General features: G+C 42.2%; 2 protein-coding genes across 2 annotated transcripts in view; one reads left to right on the plus strand and one right to left on the minus strand.

Moving 5' to 3' along the window:
* Positions 1-227: 227 nt before the first annotated feature.
* Positions 228-10,910, minus strand: LOC146199175 (protein DBF4 homolog B-like). The gene is made up of 9 exons (XM_084594637.1): positions 10,478-10,910; positions 10,238-10,367; positions 9,981-10,135; positions 9,779-9,845; positions 9,620-9,661; positions 9,319-9,533; positions 5,805-5,945; positions 1,377-1,473; positions 228-1,311 (listed from the first exon to the last, which is right to left on the minus strand). The coding sequence occupies exons 2-9, from the start codon at positions 10,361-10,363 to the stop codon at positions 382-384; spliced, it is 1,773 nt and encodes a 590-aa protein (XP_084450763.1). The 5' UTR covers positions 10,364-10,367; positions 10,478-10,910; the 3' UTR covers positions 228-381.
* Positions 10,911-10,954: 44 nt separating this feature from the next.
* Positions 10,955-21,670, plus strand: part of LOC146199176 (116 kDa U5 small nuclear ribonucleoprotein component) — a 46,681-nt gene continuing 35,965 nt past the window's right edge. Inside the window, exons 1-9 of the mRNA XM_084594638.1 lie at positions 10,955-11,302; positions 11,712-11,839; positions 11,908-12,061; positions 16,075-16,153; positions 16,220-16,295; positions 18,896-18,961; positions 19,057-19,092; positions 19,234-19,324; positions 21,451-21,533. Of these exons, the coding sequence (XP_084450764.1) occupies positions 11,717-11,839; positions 11,908-12,061; positions 16,075-16,153; positions 16,220-16,295; positions 18,896-18,961; positions 19,057-19,092; positions 19,234-19,324; positions 21,451-21,533 (708 nt within the window). The 5' untranslated portion in view covers positions 10,955-11,302; positions 11,712-11,716. The remainder of the gene's footprint in view (positions 11,303-11,711; positions 11,840-11,907; positions 12,062-16,074; positions 16,154-16,219; positions 16,296-18,895; positions 18,962-19,056; positions 19,093-19,233; positions 19,325-21,450; positions 21,534-21,670) is intronic.

Here is a 21,670-nt window from a genome sequence, read left to right on the forward strand (position 1 = left end):
ATGAAACACTTAGTCATCAATCTACAAGGAAAATATTGCTTTCCATGATCTATTCTCATCCCAACTATGCACATGCTTTATTGCCAAGTTCATTTACAACAATGCTGTTATACTTCATCCACTTAATAAATAAATTTCAAATGAGTAATGGCATGATGGCTGTGTGTGAAAGAAAACAATTATGATGAAAGATGAAGTGCTAAGGAATCCATCAGTTGGCACACACATCAAAAACTCAAAACATCAATTTACTATACAAGTATTCAGTGCAAACATTACCTCAACCAGACTGCACCTATACCGGCTTAAAGTTACACAGACATTACCACTTATATAACATACTATACATACCATATAGCATAACAGGATACAAACCAGGGCTCAATAACAGGGTGATGTAGCTATCTCTAGCACTCCAGTTTCCGTACATGAGGCAGTCACATTCACTACAGATGACGTGTCAATCTTATCTAGGGTTGTGTGACTCTTCAGTGGTTCCAAGGTGTCTGCAAGAGATGCAGTACACAAAAAAAGGTTTTCACTGTCTGTGTTTGAAACCTCATTGCACTGTCTTGTCAACATGCTCGGCTCGGGGACAACTCCACTCACAACATCAGTCCATGAATATTGCAATGTAGAACTGTCGCTGCTCCATGCCCCCGCTGCATTTTTGGCAAAAGAACTGTTACCACCAAGGGGGAGGTTTCCAGCACTCTTGACTGGTGTAAGTACCGAAGGGTACTTCAACATGCTCAAACCAGCCAGGAGGCCACCCTCCATTTCAGGAGGGTCAGATGAGAAGCTAGGAGGGACGCAGTCTTCTTTGCCATTGCCCACATCACTGTAACATATTTGCACTTTGGTGTCTTTCTTGATAACAGCCTGGGTCTCAAAATCTGAAAATGTTGCTGGCCTCTTCCTTAGACCTGCAACACCGCGTGGTAATGCGCAGTTGGGCTGTGTCGCAGCAGGAACAGCTTCTTTGCGCACAACTTTTAGATGCCTGATAGCAGATAGTGTCCCAGAAAACACAGATTTCATCGCTAAGTCAGGACGCTCCTTTTCGACAGATGTGACTCGAGGAGGAGAGTTTGGATGACAGGGTTTGGCTGGAGTGTGTGCACTCTCCTCGTCACTGGAACTCTCGGAAGTAGAGGCACTCGACGTTGACCAGTCCACATTGTTAATTTCTGAAAGAGGATGACCTAGACGACCGGGCAGAGCACGAGGTAGTGATGAAATGAGGTTGGTGACGACAGTGAAGTTGTTGGGGTTACTCGTAAACTTTTGGTGACTGTCAGTTTTCAAGTGCTGCAATGGAAGTACAACATTGTAAGGTTTTACTCTAGAGATAGATAATACTATGAGAAGCTTACCTCGTCCAGGCAAGTGTAGGTATAACCGCAGATTTCACAATTGAATCTTTTCTGCTCTGTGATCTTGACTCGAGGTGTTGCTTTTGCAGTGTCCAATCTATAGGTTGCAAATAGGCCGCACAAGCAGTAATTAGACCATAGCACGATCATACTTCCAAGACAGAATGAAGTTGCAAGCAGCACCGGGAGCTGTTCTGCACCAGTCCAAAAAATATTTTATAAGTCCTGGCAATTGCTTGCAAAATACAACTACCATGTGCTTACTAGCATACAGACACTTTTCAACTGTCACTGGAATTCAGCAACATTATTGAAACACATTTTTGCCACCCTTCCCAGCAGTAGCATGCTGCTATGAGCTAAACCTTTCCAGCCCTGCATGCCTGTGCAATGCCTGAAAGGTAAGGGCAGTTTGTGCACGGTGCTAGCACGCAGTGCTCGTATCAGCCGGTAATAAAGGTAAAGACATACACTGCTGACCAAGCCAGAAAATGAACCATTCACCCCTAAATTCCCAGGGAACCCTTTTCCAAGCAAGCCACCTGCCTGCCTATGCAAGGGTAGTTACTGCTACTGAATAGTGGCTTCCTGCTACACAGTCCATGAAATAACTGTAGCACAGAAGACCAGGAAAGGCAAAGGAACTGACATGAACAGCACGAGCGTAAAATTATGACAGATTATATGACAGACACGTTCCAGAACTATGCAGGTTTATCAGCAAGAAGTATTTTGGAGCTTTTTAACTAGGGGTGCGCAGATACACGAAATTTCAAATAGTTTCTGAACAGTTTTTGCTATTCAATTCAACTTGCACCATACTTTCACTATTCAAGCTATTCACAAATAGCTTGAATAGTGAAATTGGAGCTCACGAATTTCATCTCATTGCAGATCATCATATGCAGGTGCGCGGAAGCAACTTGGCTTCGGACCACGGTGAAAGGATGTGAAGTTACAGCCCGGGTGTGCTGTTGTGGTTGTTTTGTTAAGAAATCTAAAAAGTATGCATCTATTCCATTCCCATCTTTGTTCCGAGCCCTCCTGTTCCAGTTGTCCTGCTCTATACGCTAATCTAGAACACTGCCTCTTCCGTTCTGTCGCCCAGTCCACTCCCTACATCCCCTTTCCTTCACCCCTCCCCCTTAATTCTGGAGTGCCTAGCTGTTGTTGGCACAGTTGGGAGATCAGCTTGCTACAGTCAATCAGGCACAGGATATGTTGAACGCTTGTTAATCGGCGTTGTTAAGCAGAATATATCTCTCTTCTTTGGCCACAGTAGATATGAAGAAAAAAAAAGTAGGACAAAGGCGTCAGGATCAGTCAGCCCGTGCAACCACACAATGTAACAGTCAAGTGTGCGCGCTGGGGCACCTTACAGAATGGTTCCGTTTTCACGGTTCACGACAGCATTTCCGTGGCTGAGCTCCATCACAGGGCTCGCACTTCAGTGAACTGTGAACATGATAGGCGAGGGTTTGTTGCAGGTGCCACTCAACGTTGACTCCCTGTCTTCAGACGTCACGAGGAAGCGGGGAAGGAACGTTCCCGCAAGCATTGCTGCTCAGGTTGCTGTTGTGCAGTCCTTTTCGTGAGCTGTCTTGTTGCATTTTGGCAGTGACAAGCCTCACTCTTAATAGACTGCTGATATCACTTATCCAGCAAGGAGGTATTTACCTAACGTTTCATGGCAGCAGTCAGGAAGCTCCCTTTTTTATATGAGCAATAAGTCAGACTGTGGTATATGGCTTTTTTCACAGACAAAATCATTATCAAATCATTATAAACAAGGTATTACTGCATGACTCCTTTTTTAATTAAGCCTGGTAGGCCTTACACGTATAACAAAATTCTGCTAAGAATGGGTGAAAACATATATTTTGTTTTGCAATACCTGTGTTTATTTTCACAGCTGAGTTTTGTGGAAAAACTATTCACTTAATCTTCCACTATCTGTACAAATTTTCGACATTATTAAAAAAATTTAATCTCTGACAATATTCATTATTTGTAGTAGTCACTTTGCATCTGAAAAATTCCTCGTTACACAGACAGACAATCATCACAAAACAAATTGAACAGTCGATCCCAGATATACAAATTCCTGTCTATATTGGACATATATTATGGTGAGACTGCTAAAAAGTAATAGAAAATAATATGCCTCTGCCCGTCTATATTGGACATATATATTATGCTGAGGCATGTAAAAGGAAAGAAAAATAAAGAGCCTCTGCCCGTGTCTATATTGGACAGTCAATACATTCCCATTAAAATTTCACACAGAAGCAGGGCACCACTTTACATGTATGCGGAACTACCGTGCAGGTGGGATGCCACGCCATCGTCCTATGCTACACTGAAGGTAATAGTTGTCCTTATTGAGTATGTCATGGTGGATCATGATCAACATTTTCTGTAATTACGCCTGCCACACTTCTTAGGTTAGTGGCATTTGCAAAAATGTTTACGCCACTCACTTGCCATTCATCAACAACACACTGACAGAAAAAAATAAAATTAATGAGCACTGCAGAATCTGCATTGGAGTAATGCAAAAGCACGGATGCTGCTGTTGGAAGCTTGTGGTTGCTTCTAGTTGCTTAATTCACTACTTGTTTACCCATTTCAGTCTTTGGTACTTTCAAATTGCGCGCCAATCCCTTCCTATGCCCCTTTTCGGCTCTACTTCCGGTTGCGTGACGTCACATCCTTGATGTCACCCGAATTGACTGACTTAATTAACTATTTTAGTCTTTGGCACTTTCAATTTGGGCACCAATCCCTTCCTATGCCCTTTTTTGGCTCGACTCCAGGTTGCGTGACATTAGCTTAATTGACTGAGTTAATTAACTATTTAGTATTTGATACATCTCGACATCACCCTAATTAACGTATTTGATACATTCAAATGTGGCGCCAAGCCAATGGCTAATGAGACCATTGTCGCCCTTACTTATAAACTTTTTGCCTGTAATTAATTACCTATTTATTTTTTCGAACACAACATTATGTCACCCTTTATCCATTGCCTCATTTTGCATCTTCTCTCAAAAATTTGAACACTCTAAGCAGTATATCATTTGTCCATTGCAAAAGGCACGCTTTTCTTTGCCACGACACTCGCGTTAGCTTGCAAACAAACCGAATCCTTGTAAGTTATCTCAACGCTGATCTCGCGGTGGCCCTTAATTACCCGACACTGAAAATTTTAAGCCACACGAATGAGAACAAGGAATCTAATATTCTCTGGGGATCCTTCAATGGTTTAATGCATGCTGTCTTTTGCCGCAAGCCAAGCTGTTGCTTTTCATCTCGCTGCTCTGTGCTGTACTGCTCTCTACCTGTTTGCTCAACTTTCCTCACCTCCCCATCCCTTTTTTGCTTACAATGCCTTGCAGCTCTTTCACTACCTCCTCTTTCTCCTGTTTGCAGCAACCCTTTATCGTCAGTGCATGCTGCAAGCTTAGTTCAGATTCCAAGGTCGTTGAGAAGTTGGCTTTTCCTCACAGCTCATCCAGTCTGGTGGATGATGTTGCTGTGGTTATCTAAAAAAAATCTCAAAACAAACAAAAGCAAAAAAAGAAAGTGTGCTAAATTTAATTCATTGCAAATCTGATGCCAACACTTTTTGAAGGAGGTGGTTCAAAGAAACAGAAGCTTCGCGCAAAGAGCTTTTAACAAGGGCCAGCGTTATAGGGCTCCAAATCAGGTTCGACTCCTTGGTATTCCTTAATGTGCAGTAGCGTGGCACATGCATGTTCTTACATCTCAACTGGAATGCCACCACTATAGTCAGGAATCTATGTTGTGTTCAGCAGCCAAATGCTACACCAAAGCTGCAGAGTTTCCCAAGCTGGTCTCTCTGGCAACGTCTATGCAAAAGCTCCTTAACTGCATAGAAATTTGAATGTGGAGTATCTTCTCCACAAAAGTTCATTTTACTTGTGAATATGATAATCACACTGGAAACAATGACCCCGCACTGCTTCATTTTTTCTTGCTCAGGTTTCATTTTCACCCTTGTGCATTAAACGTGCGCTAGCAGTCATGAAACAGAAGTTATTTGAACGTTTTTGCAGTTAACGTTTTTGCAGTTAATTTTTTTCTTCTTATTTGCAACAAAAAAACTTGACATCATGTCAGTTTAATTCAGAAAATGACCTGCAGTAGCAACATGAGTATGTCGAGTTTCATTTCTTCCCCTAGTTCATAAGAGTCTTCGTAAAGTGGTGAATTGTTGACCTAGGCCAAATTTAATGAGTCATCTGTGTGCCTTTAAGGTCCTTTCAGCATCAGTACCGAAATAATAAAGGTCAAGAGTTGGAAGCATACAAATAAATGTGCTGCTTCTTCCAAAACGACATACGAAGTCTTAGAATGAAGAGAATTTTTTTTTTATTCATACTGCAATAAAAAGAAATTTACCTTAGTGGGACTCCTTTCAGGTGACTATCAACAGGAGGTTCCTTTGGCACAGGTGGAGCAGGTGGCGGCACTTTTTCTTCACACTCTTCTAGTTTGACCTCTGGCCATTGTTTGAGTGTTCGATACAGTGGTCTGAACATGCTGTAAAGGAGTGAATACAGTTTGCATGCAGATATGAAAACAATGCTCAAATCTTTTAACAGTGTAACTTCTTTCAAAAAAGAAAATACTGGACACACTCTCCACAAAAGGAGACTATGTTAAAAACATATTTTGCACCACAAACATATTAGACAAGTGAGCCATGCAAGTTGATAAGGCCACCAACGGTTTTCACTGGCACCAGGAATGGTGCCAGAGGTGGTAGAGACTGAGTGAAATTTGTGGCCAGCAAGATGCTTTCGTGACATCGCTCTTTGTAAAACTGTACTGGCACAACAAGCCAGCTCAACATGGAGCTCACATATGTTACTTCTGCTTCTTGCCTAAATAGCATTTGTATGATTAATCAGGGTACCTCAATAAAAGGGCCTTATTAAGCATTTATAGGAATCAATCATTGTGAACAATTTGATTAAGTAGCCCTTTCATATCCTATGTACACTGTTGCTATGCAGCAGGTGTAGAAGCAGGCTCGAGCATTCTCTTTTAATGTTTACCAACATCACAGAGTACATGGGCATTTTAACATTCTGCCACCAACATGAGGCCATGGCCAATATTGGTTCCATGACTTCAATATCGACACCCTAACACCACAGCCAGTAAGCCAATAAGGATGAGCCTATGCACGCAATTGTGATTGTAGCTTAAGGAGGTATGTTTAGGGAAAACGTTATTGTTGGTTTTACCTTTATATCTCAAAAGCAATTGCATGTTTCAATAAGAAATTTCTTGTGTTCATAAGTAATGCTTGTGGTCTTAAAACATGCAATTCATTTACAACACTGTTTCCCTTTTGGTGTCTGAGTTCTGCAATTATAGATTGTTACGAAATTTAACGCAACTTTAACAAAAAGTAGTATGGACATCAGCCTTCACATGCAGATTTCACATGTTACTGGACTTCTAATTGAACCTAAAAGATGGATCTCTGTTTGCACCATCAGCTGTCATCAATCGCAAGAGAAAGCTTAAGGCATCAAAGTTTTCTTCACACTTAAAACACATTTACATTCTTAAAGGCTTTGATTCAAGCTATTGGAAACACAAATAAAATGTGGGAAAGTTTCAACACAGAAGAATGAGAATTTTTTATGAAAAGCTGTTGAAAAAAACTTCAGAAATGTCATTTCGAGAAAATTGCAGTTTGTTTGTACATTTTCAGCGATTGTTTAAAGGGTGTCAGGAGACTAAAAAAATTTCTTGCTTTCCTTGCCCCTTCGTTTCTCTTCTTTCTCTATGGTTCCTCACTGTCTGAGGAGCATACAACACTGCCTACTCAGCATGCTCATTAAAGTGGCTGAGAGAAACTTTGCAAGCTACAACTGATCTGACGTACCCAAACAGGTTTGAAAACAGCATTTAATGCTTTATTCTATCACAGTAAGTTGTAGCACAAGAGGCAGTTTACACAGTTCAGGCCTTAAAAAATGCTTTAAGGCAGAGGCAACAGTTCAATGGTTTCATTGGTGCTATGTATCCTGTCAGGAAACGCACAAAATACTGGGTAACCATGCACATTGAAATGCTTGTTTCACTACATTTAGGATGGAAATGTCATGATGGAGCTCCGCTTGGAGCAGTTCGATCCCCAATATGGCTTGCTCGCATAGCTTTACCTTCCTCATCCACTCTATAACCGTTCTTGCCAAGATTAGGCAGAACAACATGGAAGAATAAATTTAAATATCAACACCATGCAGCGAAAATGGTACAGATAACAAAGCAACTACTTTGGTTTCAGTGCTTCACAGAACAGTTCGAAACCGAAAAATTTAGTTTCTACCAGTATCCCCACCATGGTGGTGCAGTGGTTAGGGCGCTCGACTACTGTTCCCAAGGATGCGGCCGCAGCGGCCGCTTTTCGGTGAAGGCGAAAAGCAAGATGTCCTAGTGCTGTGCGATGTCAGTGAACGTTAAAGGACCCCAATTAGTCGCAACTTCATGAGCCCTCCACTACGGCGTCTTTCATAACCTGAGTCGCTTTGGGACTCTAAACCCCACAAACCAAACTAACCAACCAACCAGTTCTACTAGTAAATATGTCAGGAACCAATAAATTTAGCAAGCTGAGGCAATTTTCTAGAGAAAAAAAAAAATGACACGCAAAAATCACAAAGGAAACAGCATGTGAACAAAAATGTGTGCTCGTCATTTTTAAATACCAGGACATACATTTGGTACCAATTTTAAATGGCTTAGAGCCCTGTCTCTGCATGAACTGTTTCCTCATTTAATGCATTGTTTTCTTGGGGGGGAATGAAATAAAGAAAAATTAAAATTTTGGTTGATTTACCCTCTCACACCCCACTATGACTGTAGAATACACTAAACATACAAATAATTTCTTAGCATCAAGAGGATACAACACTTTCCATATCACACCTGAGGTAACTTTTTACATTAGGTAGAGAACAATATTTCTCAAACTATCAGCATGGCAACAAATGTTTTGCAACAGCCAGGCAAAACATGATTCTTTGTTTCATCGAACTTGCAATTTTACACGCAGTTCAAAAAAGAAGTTGCACGATCCTTTAAAGAGTCTGTGTTCCTAACATTGTAATAATATTACAGCTTCAAGATTTGTATGCTATCACAATGGTGTACAAAGCTTCCCACCAAACAGAGACACGACATTTGCACAGAAACATAAAGAATGATCACTGCACATTTCAAATTGCAAAAAATGGTAGGGTTTTAACATTGTCAAACCTAGTAGGATGTACAAAAGCTTTTGCGCATAGATAGAGGAGACAACGTGCAACGCCCAGCGAGAGAGTGTACTGCAGTCTGCACGCAGGGTGAATGGCTGCGGCGATAGCTGTGGCATTCCGTACTCTCTTCCCACAAGGATTTCCTAGGTTCGAATACATTTTCTCATACATTTTCTCTTTCCTTCTGCACTCAGCATATGCAAGCCACAACATTCTAGAGTTGGGTTAGACCATGTGAAGTGATGATCTTGCATTAAAATCAATTACTTGGAGTTTAATCAGGTTGGACCAATTAAATTGCATGAAAGCACTGTTTGAATTGCCTGCGCTACGACACACAAACTGTGATGCCACAACCTGGCCAGCCAATCAATAGTCGGGAACAAGCAAGATCACTGCTTGCTGAGCATATAAATGCTTTTGCATTAAAACAATTCGCATCTTTAGTTTGGGGGTTAGGTAACATAGTTAAGGAAGCATTTAAATGGTTTTCATTAGGTCAACTTTGAGTGCGTAAGCAAAAAAAAAAAAGAATAAAAAGAGGTTCTTTTAATTGCGATAAGAAACTGCATCTGAAAACATCAGACCAGGATGCCAAGGCTATTTTTACAAATCAAAGCAATAACAGTACCAACCACTTTTCATCTTCTATCTTGATAAAAGGTGGCATAAGTTTTTGGGGAAGGTCGGGCTTTTGTTTTGCCTGTAGGTTCTCCTTTCCAGTCTTCTCAACTCCTAGGCGGGCTTTTTCTCTCAGTTTGAGTTCTTGTACCCACCGAAGGACACCTTTAATGCCTCGCACCTCAATTTTCCACTGCTTACACAACTCCAAAACATCCGCTGGGCCCGGCTGCAATGTGTAATAAAAGTGTAAAATACAAGTCAAGATATTATAGTGGTTAGTAATCAAAATGCATATGAGAAAAAAATACTTGCCACATTTCGTATTGCTTTTTGAACGAGAGCTTGTCCTCTTGCCTAAATGATAGAACAAACAAAGTGTCTCCTTTATTACCCAGTTATCACTAGCACAGGATAGCTCACTAATTCAGACGGTGCGGAATCAGGAATATCAAGCTGCAACTTCATTCTTACTATGTGAACTCCACTCTTTGAGTCAACTGACCGGCTTGCTGACGCCCACGAGGCAACTGGTGAACATCTGAAGAGGTGCATTGAGGGGATTGAGGTGCAAAAGAGAGGCAGGCATGGATAGTGTTAATGAATACTGAAAGATTAAGAAATGGTACAGAGACATATAGAGCCCACTGGGGCCCGAAACCGGCGTCGCATATACCTGTTTGCCACGTATCCGGAGCACGATGGACTTGTTGAAGGACCACTGGAATCCACGGAGTTGAACTTTTGCGGCGTCGAGGTACGCTTGAAATTAAAATCCCTTACATCCGTGACTACGCACGAAATGTCTTTTCCAAAGAAAGGCTCCACTCTCTGAAAGATAAGCGTTCGTGACACGCAATATCAGAAACGGCGCCATTTCCCGATGCGTTAATACAGTCCCAACAAATGCTGTGATGAGCATAGACAACTCACAGCTCCAAGGACTGCGAGATCTTGGATGAGCTGGGTTTGAGGGCGACGACTCTTGAGGTGAAGGTAGAATTTCATGTTTTCCAGTGGTTTGCGCTGACGATGACCATCATTATTTTTCTTGCTCATCGCACTACCAAAGACAACAAAAACTCCTGCGAATTACCTCACTGTGTATTAAAAAGTTCCCAGGCAACCACTACACTGCGCCAAGAATATGTGATATAGAAAAAGGAGACTCACGGGCTTTGTCAGCTTCCACTTCACCACTGTACAAGCTTGTAAAAGGCTTGCAGAAGTTTCTTACAGCGATTCTCACATATGAGTCACTATCTCTTGGAGTCAAGGATAATCTATTTTATAGCGAACACACAAGCCTCCTCACTTTATATCGTCTGATATGGCAATATCGCGCCAACAAGTTCTAGAATATGGAAGCGTAATGCTGGACCTCAGTAGCCTAAGCCGAAAAAGGTTGTAGACTTGTCAGTGAAAGTGCTATTTAGCTCTACCCTGAGCGCGAAGGAAAAGAAAAGAACAGTAACGATCACACGACACTATCTACACTTGCTTCGCCCATGCCTGCGAACAAGCGAGCCAGCCTGCAGCAACGCCCGTGTAGCCCGCGCGCGCTCGAAAGACGTGGCTTGGCATTTGGCTTGGCGTGGCCTGAGTATCCGCTCGCTGCCGGCCATCCGTGGCCGTGTATGTATAGTGTATGTTCGTTTCGTTCATTTGTACTTACTCTGCTTACTCTGCTTACTCGCTCTCTCACCTTTCAAAAGCTCATCTAAAAATTAATTCGCTTAAAGCTAGACATTGAAACTCTGATAATATAGCAATATCCGCTTCTCTTTTTGGTTCAAATATCTTGAATGAAGGGCAGTTTCTCGTATTCAGACCATTCTGACCAACGATTCTGACGGCATCACCGAGGCAACCGAGGCGACCGAGGTTGCTCAAGACAACACTGGAAAACGCACGCTTGTCGCCGGTTGTGTGTGGATTTGTGGTGCGCGCTCACCGTACTTGTGATTGTCATCCGACAAGTTGCTTAACGTTTGTGGCGTGAGTTCTTACTGCATAAGCTCTCCACAAGTTTCTGCTAGAACCTATATGATTGCCGAATTACTCGATCTACGAGTTTGGCACTCTCACTTCGCGACGCCTACTTGCTGAGCAGATATACCGCTGGTTTGCATGATGCGATCTGATCTTGACATAAATGTAGTAAAAAAAGGATTTATCGCGGCTTTGCGAGGGCAAACTGACGTCAAGGAAGCCATACTAAACCGCATCCTCTCGTCAGAAACCTACAGACAGGGCATGGGGCCTGCTGTCGTGTCTTCGTTCTGAATTGTCGTTCTTTTCCCGGTTTTCTTAAAGAGGAAAGACAATCTTATGATTCAGTTTGTAGGGTGCTTTTATTTATGTCCTTATCACGCAGTCCCTTATTTGTGTGTTCTGTTTTGCATAGGAGGCATGGATGCCGACTTGTATGATGAGTTCGGCAACTACATAGGACCCGAGCTTGAAAGTGACTCAGACGATGAAGACGCAGATAGGTACGACCGACAAGATGCTGACGCTCAAGAGATGCAAGAGGTAACAAGGAATAGTTAGCCTGAAAGCTGCAAGCTTTTGTTGATATACGAAATTTCTTCTTGCGACAGGATGACGACATGGATGGCGGCAGGGACGACGACGACATGGGAGACATGCAGGTTGTGCTGCACGAAGACAAAAAGTACTACCCTTCAGCAGTTGAGGTGTACGGACCAGACGTCGAGACAATTGTTCAGGAAGAAGATGCTCAACCCTTGACTGGTGATTTCATTAATTGCTTTTCTGTTGTATTGTGGACGTTTGAGAGCGCAGTACTAGCCTCTTCAGCTTTTAATAATGTCGTATTGAGCACTGCCTTTATGTCTGTCATGGCGGCAGACCGACAGTTAACTTGGAAATTACACGAGCAACTTTAGAGATTACCATTTTAAAATAAGACTGCTGGGAAGTTTTACACAAGGGATTTTACCATGCGAGTGATCATGTTGTATGCACTGGGATTAGCCTGGCAGGATGAGTGTGAGTGATGAGTAAAGAGGATGAGTATGAAGGATCAAAAGTTCTGTAAGTAGTATGCACCAGTCGGCTTTTCGCCGTTTGCATATCTCTTAGGGGTGTGTAGTGACTTGCACTTTGATTCTAGGCTAAACTGGCCTCTTCAAAAAGTGCACTTTATAAGCCAGGGCGATGCGTCAAAAATGTCCACAATGCTTTTCATTGCAGCCTCTTCCAGCACTGCAGCCAGAGCTCGAGTTTCAACAATGCCGGTATCAACAAACGCTGTAGATGGTCTCTCTCCTTCTATAGCATTTGTTGATGCCGAACAAAACGCAAGAAGAGTGCAGAAAAGGAGAGCGCACCTGAAAGGAAATCCCTTTCGTGCCTCCTCTCGTTTTCCGCACTCCTCTTGCGTTTCGTTCACTTTGAAAAATTAAAGTCGGCTTTCAACCTCCGTGGTTTTAACCCTGCAAAAGTGTGTCTAGCCAAACCAAAGCTTTCTCACAGCCGTTATTATTATTATTTTTTTGTGTGGGCTTGGGTTTCACAGACTGTATTTGAGAAACGCTGGTCTTACTACACAGCTAAAGTTGCGAAGCACAATGGACAATCGTGATGCAAAAGGCTTAGAAAAAAGGTGTGCTGTGTTAAAGACAAGTAACCGGAGTCTTAAACTCTGCTTGCAAATGGCAGAAAGATTTTCTCTTTGCAAGTCTCGGGCTGCAGTGAATATATCTTGCCAAAATAATGTTGGAATACAGGGCTTCGTAAGGTTACTTATAACTTGTTTACTAACTTGAAAACTGACCGTCAGTTCTGAGATTGGTCTTGTCAAGTCTGAATCCTGACCATTGCCTTCTGGCTGAGTGGCATCCTGTCTCAGAGTCTTGCCATATACATGCAAAATTCTAGAGCAGTAAAATCTAGTGGAACTGAAGTGCAGAAAAAGGCGCAATTGCTAACTATAGACTTGAAATGGTTGTGTAGTTGTTATTTTGCACTCTTATAGTGTTTTAAGGCGAAAGCCTTTAATGCCTCATCATTGTTGACAGATGGTTGTCAGCAGAGGTGTCACGCTTTCGAGAGCTAGTTAAAAATAAATTAATAAACCTTGTCTCCACCGGGAATCGAACGTCCGTCCCTTGGATCCCCAGCCCAGTGCTTTACCAACTGCGCCAAGCCCCGGATCGTGAAACGCTCTTTATAATTCCCTTTGTCTACCGTGAGGATGATAATGGGATTTCGCGAGTGACAGATACTGCGCCGTTCCTTCCCTGTAATTGAATTATAGAGTGCCGGTGAACTTTGATGCGTTCAATGAAATGCTGATTGTGTTCGACAAGGGGTGCGTGATGTACCGTCACGACAGGTCATGACATCACCAGGCGACTCATGCATATGCAAAGCTGACCTCGCAGGGCGTCCGATCCAGGCGTCTTGTGTGGCGCTTTTCATTTGGCGCCTTCTCGAACGTCGCACCACACAGCAAACAGAAGCAGACCCAGATGTCTAGGAGGCGTTAGTACAGCAGGCATCAGCGGTGTTTGAAATTGATTTACAGGATAGAAAAGGCGCAGTATCTGTCACAATTCTCCGCGGACACATGTACCACACCATAAAAAAAGGGAGGAAGGTGGGAGTGAAAGAAGAGAGGGAGATAGAGGTGCTGTAGTGGAGGACTAGGATTCACCGCGCTATAATGGCTTTCGCCTTATTGCACTTTAGTGGTCCAAAGTGCCCTCTAGAATTATTGTTGTAAATTGTGCACTAGTTCAATGGCAAGTGTCATGTAAAGCAGTAAGCTTCATATTGTGTTGCATAGCACAGCCCAGTGCCTTATTTACGATAATTCATCTGAAATCTTGTTTCTCCACGGCCACTGGATTATTTAGCATTATATACTTGAGGTTCACTACGGCAAGTTCTCTTTTGTCTAAAGAAGCAGAGAAGGGTGAGCTTGAATATTCGGTTAGAATGCCCTCAGCTCATTCTTGCCTATGTGTCATGTAGAAAGAGAATTTGGTTTGTCTTATTTAGACATTAAACCTTACCACGGTTTCAGTTTGTCTTAAATGAAGGAAAAGCTGCTAGTTCGTACACACATAAACATGGGAAAGTCTGGCCAGTCCCGCAAATGATGCTAAGTTGCCATCCTGTGGGAAGAAATACTATGAGGAAGCTGCCACCATTCATGGCATTTCCTCAATTTGTTTTGTTTGCTTTTTGCATATATAGTGGCCATTGTTCAGTCCTACATAGCTAAGTTGGATACTGCAGTGGTTTTTCATTAAAATTTTTGGATGAATCGGGCATGTGCTGATGGTAAATGTGCTTTAAAGTAGATATTTTATATTGTACTCTTTTAATGTCCAGAAGGGACACATGGGCTTTGAGGGACAGTGTAGGGCAGGGCTCCAGATTAGCTTGCAGTCCCGTAACATGGGCTAACATTGCACAGCGCTTGGGATTTTTGTATTTTACCTCCATACTGAGCAGTCCATGCAAGAGCACTGCACGGGCCCAGGCCCGCCAGAAAAGCCCGGTCTAGGCCGGGACATGTGCTGCTTTGCCTGGCCTAGGCCGGGTCTGAAGTTGTGGGCCCAAGTTAGGCTTCCTCCTGCACACAGAGGATTGATTCTGGCGTCTGATTCAGTGTTGCAGATTGTAGTACACTTTTGGCCTATAGCAGCGAGACAGTGAAATAAAGCTGTACTGCACACTGTAAAAAAATGGTTAAGGTTTGTTGTCTTATTTCTTCAATTATTGCATTGTCCTGATAATGAAATGGTAAAGTGCGCAACTACTATGCTGCGGTATCCGTGTTTGATCCTGGCCGCAGCGGGCCCCATTTCGATTGATGCAGAGAGCACTACACCCGTGTATTGTGCGATGTCAGTGTTTGTATTTTAATGAACCCCAGGGGCTCTAAGTGGTTCGCAACCGTCCACTACAGCGTCCTTCATAGCCTGAGTCATCTTGGGATGTACGTAAGCCCTGTTGTTTATCTGCATAGAAAGGCGACCCAGTTCGGCCTTGAATTCAACCCGTGAAATTGTGTTCATTAAAAGAATGTTAGTCCACTAGCTGCAAGGGCGCTTTACCGTTTAAACAGCGCGAACTGTAAAATATGACTGACGAAACCTTGGCGGAATGCAGAGTAGTTCATTAGGTGTGCCTGCAATCCTTTTCATGTGCTTCTTTTCATGTCTACATGATCACTTTTAAAAAAGCTCACCAAAAAAATGCACCTTATCACTTCCTTTTGTGCTAAAAAAGATGGCAAATTCTTCAGGCGTTACTGCAATTTCAGCTTCTTTGCCGGCCAGTTCTTTTTTTGTGTAGTAGGCATCTTTTTGCTCACAGCGAGGTGTTTACTTCATGCGTTACATGAGAATGGGCTTGGGCCGGGCACAGGCTTTGAGTGTTGGGCCTGGGACAGTCTGAGGCCTTACATTCACACCCGTGCAGTGCTCTAGTACTTGCTATAGCTTCATTTGTCTATCTGTTAGTTTATTTAAATATACTGCCGGCCCGAATGGGCATTACGCCAAGCATGCAGCATCTGTTCCAAATGAGTAGGTTTTCTTAGATGCGAGATAAAAAGGCCATGTTTAAAAGTTTTTTTCTTGATGCATTGATCAGGCAGTATGTGTACCACTTTCTGTACTGCAATGACTGAGTGCTATTGGCCAAAGAAGTAAACCGCCAGGCGTTGAATTTTTTATACTTGAAGGAGAACACTGCTTGTTTTTCTTGTTTTCCTTTTCTTTCTGCAGAGCCTATCATTGCACCTATAAAGCACCGGAAATTTTCCTTTGTGGAACAGGACTTGCCTCTGACAACATACGATCTTGAGTAAGAGCTGCTTTTGACAAATGACGGGCTCACTCAGTTGTAACGATTATATTGTTTTACGTACAGGTTCCTGACTGATCTGATGGACAACTCTGAGTTGATACGGAATGTGGCTCTTGTAGGTCACTTGCATCATGGGAAGGTATGACCAAGGATCGTGTTGTCTTAAACCTCATGCATTTACTTGTGGATACATAGCACCGAGTATGGGCACTAGAGTGATACTATTACAGCATCAAAGTGCGTGGCGAACTAATTCGTGATGGAGGGATCCTTTTCATCATTTAAGGATGATGCCTCACTTGCTTTGCTTGGTTTTAGTGGTTTCAGTCGCCTGATTTCCCTCCAGTATCTGGTGTGTGCCCACACAGATTAATCCCCATCCATGCTTACACTCGGACTAGCACAAGATGTGTTTTCGCTTATGAGCCTCGTTTGGCAGATGTGCACATGGCACTTGTTGTTGTTGTGGGTGGTGCAGAAAACATTTTTTGATGCCATTCATACAGATGCCGAAAAGTTGAGGTTGTACTTTTTCAACTAGTGTTTTGTAATTGCATTAAAAAAAAAGTTCCTTCCAAGGGTAGAAGCATAGTTTGCGTCGCTGGGGTGCATTATATTCTCTCATCCACTAGATAGTTATGTCGTTTATCTACATCTGCTGTTCCCAGCAAATTAAGCAAAATAATCCTGCACTCGGGTGCTCTAGGATATTCCTTAGGCCACATAACGCATAAAATGAGAAAAGTTACCTTTCTTTCTCGAACTGGTCATCCTTGTCATATAGGCTTAACGTTGTTCATACTTATTCTAAAATAATGAAATTTAGTAGGGGTGTGTGAATATTTGAAGAATTGTTATTCAGATTTTACTGAATAACCAAATTTCACTACACTGTATGCTTCACCGTAATGCTTGAACATGTCGACATTGCAGTGGAGCATCCTCAAAACACGGCAAGGCCGTTTTGTGAAGAGGCACCTTTCTTTTTGCGAAGAGGGTCGCGTACGCAAATCACAGCATTAGACGAAACAGGAAAAAAAAACGTCATTCGCAATTCAGTTTTGCCTCAGATGCAGACAACTATGATGCAGGTATTCATCAGATAAAATTACCACGATGCAAATGTTTTTTGACTGTTTCTTCAGGTCTGTTTGATAAGTCGAGGCTCAGGTTAAGTCGGACATTTTTTTTACATACTGTATTCAGCAGCGATATAACAGCTCTACCCAGTTTCATGCAAGTCCTTTCTGTACAAAAATTTCTATACGGAATCATGTATAAAATTTATTCTGGATATCTCGGTAGGGTATGCACTTCTCTGCCATTCTAGTATAATTTTTTTTGCAAATAACTCGTGAATTTCGAAATAAACAAAACTAAAAATGTTTGCTATTTTAATGTTCTTTTCTTTTTTCACTGACCAGATATTTGACATTCGATTCGATATTCGGAAGCACCTTTTCTTATATTTGTATTCAATTCGTATTCAAAAATTTCAATATTTGCACGCCTGTAAAATTAGCTGTAGAAGCGAAAGCTTCTTTTGCCTGCTACATTATTCTCCTATCACGCCTTATCAATGTAGGGCGCTACACTATTGGGGACACTTAAGCTCAGCCTTTAAGGGTATGACGCGAGAGCGTATATGCTACCAGCCCACATATAAAGTCCCGCTTTAACGAAGCCATATGGACGTGCCTGCAGGTCCTAGGGGTAACGTGAATGCAAACAGTTCTGGCAGGCTGATTCTGATATCACCCTCGCATATAAAAGAAGAGACCCAAGTTGACAGCCTCTGCCAGTGGCATAGGGGTAACATGAATTTAAATGCCATGGCAAGCTGATTCTGATTTCACCCTCACACTAGTTATTCACTAGTTAGTCACTAGTTAGTCTACTAGTTAGTTATTAGCCATAACTATTACTAGTACTAGTTAAGGTGTGACACCACTGATTACATCATTAACTAAAGTGTTACGGACGAACGGATGGACGGGATCGTGGCCGCTAGCATGAGCCATTAAAGGCTTTTGCCTTAAAATTTAGCATAGATGGCTGAGCTCATGGCTGAACCAAAGAAGAAGCCTTGACTCCCGAGTCGAGAGAAGTCCCTTGGTCACATCGTGCGAAAGGCTACACACCTCTTCCTTTCAGGAAAGGTCCGCAAGGCTGCAGTATTGTCTTCTACAACCTACGTATGGGGGCTGCCTTATTTCTTCACTTCCGTGTTTCTGCTTCAGAGAGAGCATGCCAGCCAAGTGCTTGTGTTGCATTAGGCAGTCGTTTTTGCAAAACTAGTACGAAATGTAGCAGGTGTCCACTGCACAGGTAGAATGAATGCGGAAGTGCTGGACTCCTTGAACAGATGCGCAAAAAAAAGCCAAATCGAAGAAGCCTTATAGGGATAGTTTCTGTAGTGTTACAGATTGTTGTGGGCACTTTAAGCACTTTTTCCCTAGTTGAATTTGGAGGAGAGCGACTGAATTCTGAGCATCGGCTGCTGCCAAGTGCCCTTACTGTCGCCGCCGCAGCTAATTTTTCATTGCGGCCACAAATTTGGCCACAGGGAGAGTTGTGCCGCCTTGGCTACTGTATTTTCTGCGACATTGTTCATGCATTTTGCACGGAGGGAGAGCTCTCAGCTGCACTGCGGTTTTTGTCCAGAAGAGCACGTATTGAAGGCAGCCAACAAGCAACTGCTCTTTCTTTATTATTATTTTTATTTTTTTTTTTTTTCAGACTTCTTTTGTTGACTGTCTGGTCGAGCAGACTCATCCACACCTGCGTGCGAAGGAGTGCAAAAATGTAAGTGTGATTCATCTGCTGTGCATAGCGGCTTTGTTTAGGAATGTGATTCTTTCCTTCTTCAGTTTATTAATGTATTTACTGTTACTTTGCAGCTAAGGTACACTGACACACTCTACACTGAGCAGGAGGCAAGTTTTTATTTTTTACTTGTTCCTCTGTTGGACCTCTTTGCACGTTTCATAACGTCTCACTTCTTTTTCTGCAAAAAAGCTTTAGCATGGCTAATTGCCTCATTCATTGTTCTTTTTTTTTTTTTTCTTTCAATGCAGAGAGGAGTGAGCATCAAGGCTAGCCCTGTGACTCTTCTACTTCAAGACCTGAAACAGAAATCCTTCATTTTGAACGTCTTTGACACACCAGGTGCGGCCTTTACTTGTTGATGCCATAGTTGAGGCCTCTGCTGCTTCAAGCATGGGATGCTTTTGGTTGGAATGAACAAACTATTACTGACTTTCCTGCACATACTTGCCAACAGGCACATTTGTCATTAGAGTACAGCAAGCTTAACTTGGCCAATATTTGCATTGTGAGGCCTATGTATGGTCCTAGCAAGACCATATTTATTTAATGCGAAAGAGTTAAAGACCCTGTTTTGCAGAAGGTACGGTGTTGTTAGCAAAAAATTGTGGCCATGGCTTTGGCAGATGCCAGTTAATGGTTCGTCATCGGGCTGGGCCGACGTCACGAAGCCACATGACAGGGCAGGCGCTGCCTGCTCGGGCATTTCCTTTGAAATGAAACGGTGAGGTGGGAATCAAACTTTTCTGGACCCTTGGGCGATGATTAAGCCTAGGCTTTAACTAAGCTGTACAGCTTGCTTAAGGCGGGGCTTTATTAGTAGCTGTGTCAGCGATCTGTCGCATAATTGGGAGGCTTATGACTGTGTACATGCTAATGATTATGCATGAGATAATAGAGGCACAAATTGTCATTAGTGATTAAGCAAGTAGCAAAGTGCATTATGCCAACGAGGATCCTTAAGACAACCTACAGACTGAAGCCATTAGCTTTATCATTTTATAGGACCTTTCAGAGGCAGAGCTCAAGTGTTCCCCCTTCCTGATTTTTTATCATTTGCTTTTGTGGTGTCCCTATTTTTCTGTTGTGTGAATAAACATCGCTTTTGTCAGAAGTTTGTATGTTTAAGAGCTTGTTGAGCAAATCCTGTCATCTGAGTTGGTCATTACGGGAAGTTTTATTTTGGATAAGAGGCTTTCTTTAGAAATCACGTGTCTGCCACGTTCTTAACTATAACTGTTGAGATATGCGATTGTATTTTTTGTGCATAGCAAGAAAGGTTAGGTTTTATTAAGTTTAAAAAAAAATCAAAGGAACACCTAAGCTTCGCCTTAGTAGACGCGAAGTGCCTTTAACACCGCCTTTTCATTGTACAAATTAAAAAAAAAAAAATTTTTGTTTAAATCAATTTAATTTTAAAATTATTATTACTGCAACGTCAATAAACATCCCAAACACACTTTAGTAAGTCATGCGCACCATAATGCGTTCAATAGGTGACCCTCTAGAACGCTTGGTACCAACGACCCTTCGTGGTGTATGTGTTGCACACTTGTCTGGCATGCGGAACCTGGGTCGTTGTTGCCCTGATGGCGACAAATTTATTTGTTTGAATGTATTTCATAACTTTATCAACTGTATTTTGAATGTGGGATGTTGGAATTCCTGCACGAGGTCATGTGGTTAGAACGTCATAGCCCTGTCAGCCAGTCACTTTCTTTCTGTATGAATATTTCTGGCACGCTGATGCTGACTACTACTACTACTACGACACTGATGGTTTTTCGACTGAACAAGTTGTATACGCGTACTAATGCACTTCTGGGCCAGATGTTTTCTGTGTATTCCACATTAAGGCTGACTCCAAATGTGTCACCTGCCACCACCTACAGTTATTGCTGGCCAAAAGTTTGATCTGTAAACAAAGGTCCTGCCCCCGCTTTCTGAAGCCTCTGGCCATGTCAGAAATTAAGAATGTTTTGCTTCAGTGTTTTTTTTATGTACATATAGTTTTTGCAATTTCATTATTGCACACTTTTTCTTTGCAGACTTCCCACATAGTGAATGAACTTTTCACAGAGAATTTAGTAAACATACTTTTTGCAATGTGCCATCACAGCATGCTCATGGTTTGAGGCGTGATAAAGTAGACAAGCAACAACAAATGCACAGGACGAATATTTGGAGGTGAATTTTTTTCAAAAGTGATAAAGTAGCTTCCTCTTAATGCCTTCTCGGCTGATTTGCTCAGAAAGCGGCCATGTAGTAAGCAGCAAGCCAAGCTTATGAACACCAGTTTGTACCATTGTTCTTGAAACTAAATTGCTTGCAAATTTTTGTTTTTGTTCATGGTTTCAAGCGATAATTTTTTTGTAAGAAGAGAAATGGGGTCAAACTTGTATGCGGCAAGTTGCCTTTTTGGGCGCGATTAGGCTTTCAATAATGCTCGATTCAACACTGTGTTTCAGGGCACGTGAACTTTTCTGATGAGGTGACTGCTGCCATCAGGCTTTGTGATGGAATCGTACTCTTCGTTGATGCTGCTGAAGGAGTGAGTGCAATCTCACTGTTGTAATGAAAAGAGAATTTTTTTTGTTTTGTTTTAGATGTCTACATCAGTCTCTCAGTATAAGTTGTATCCTTGCATTTGACATTCCGAATTCTTTTGGAGTCAAGTATAATGCATTG

Source organism: Amblyomma maculatum, chromosome 2 (genome assembly GCF_055883805.1).
Source record: "Amblyomma maculatum isolate TAMU_Amacu chromosome 2, ASM5588380v1, whole genome shotgun sequence".
Taxonomy (NCBI): domain Eukaryota; kingdom Metazoa; phylum Arthropoda; class Arachnida; order Ixodida; family Ixodidae; genus Amblyomma; species Amblyomma maculatum.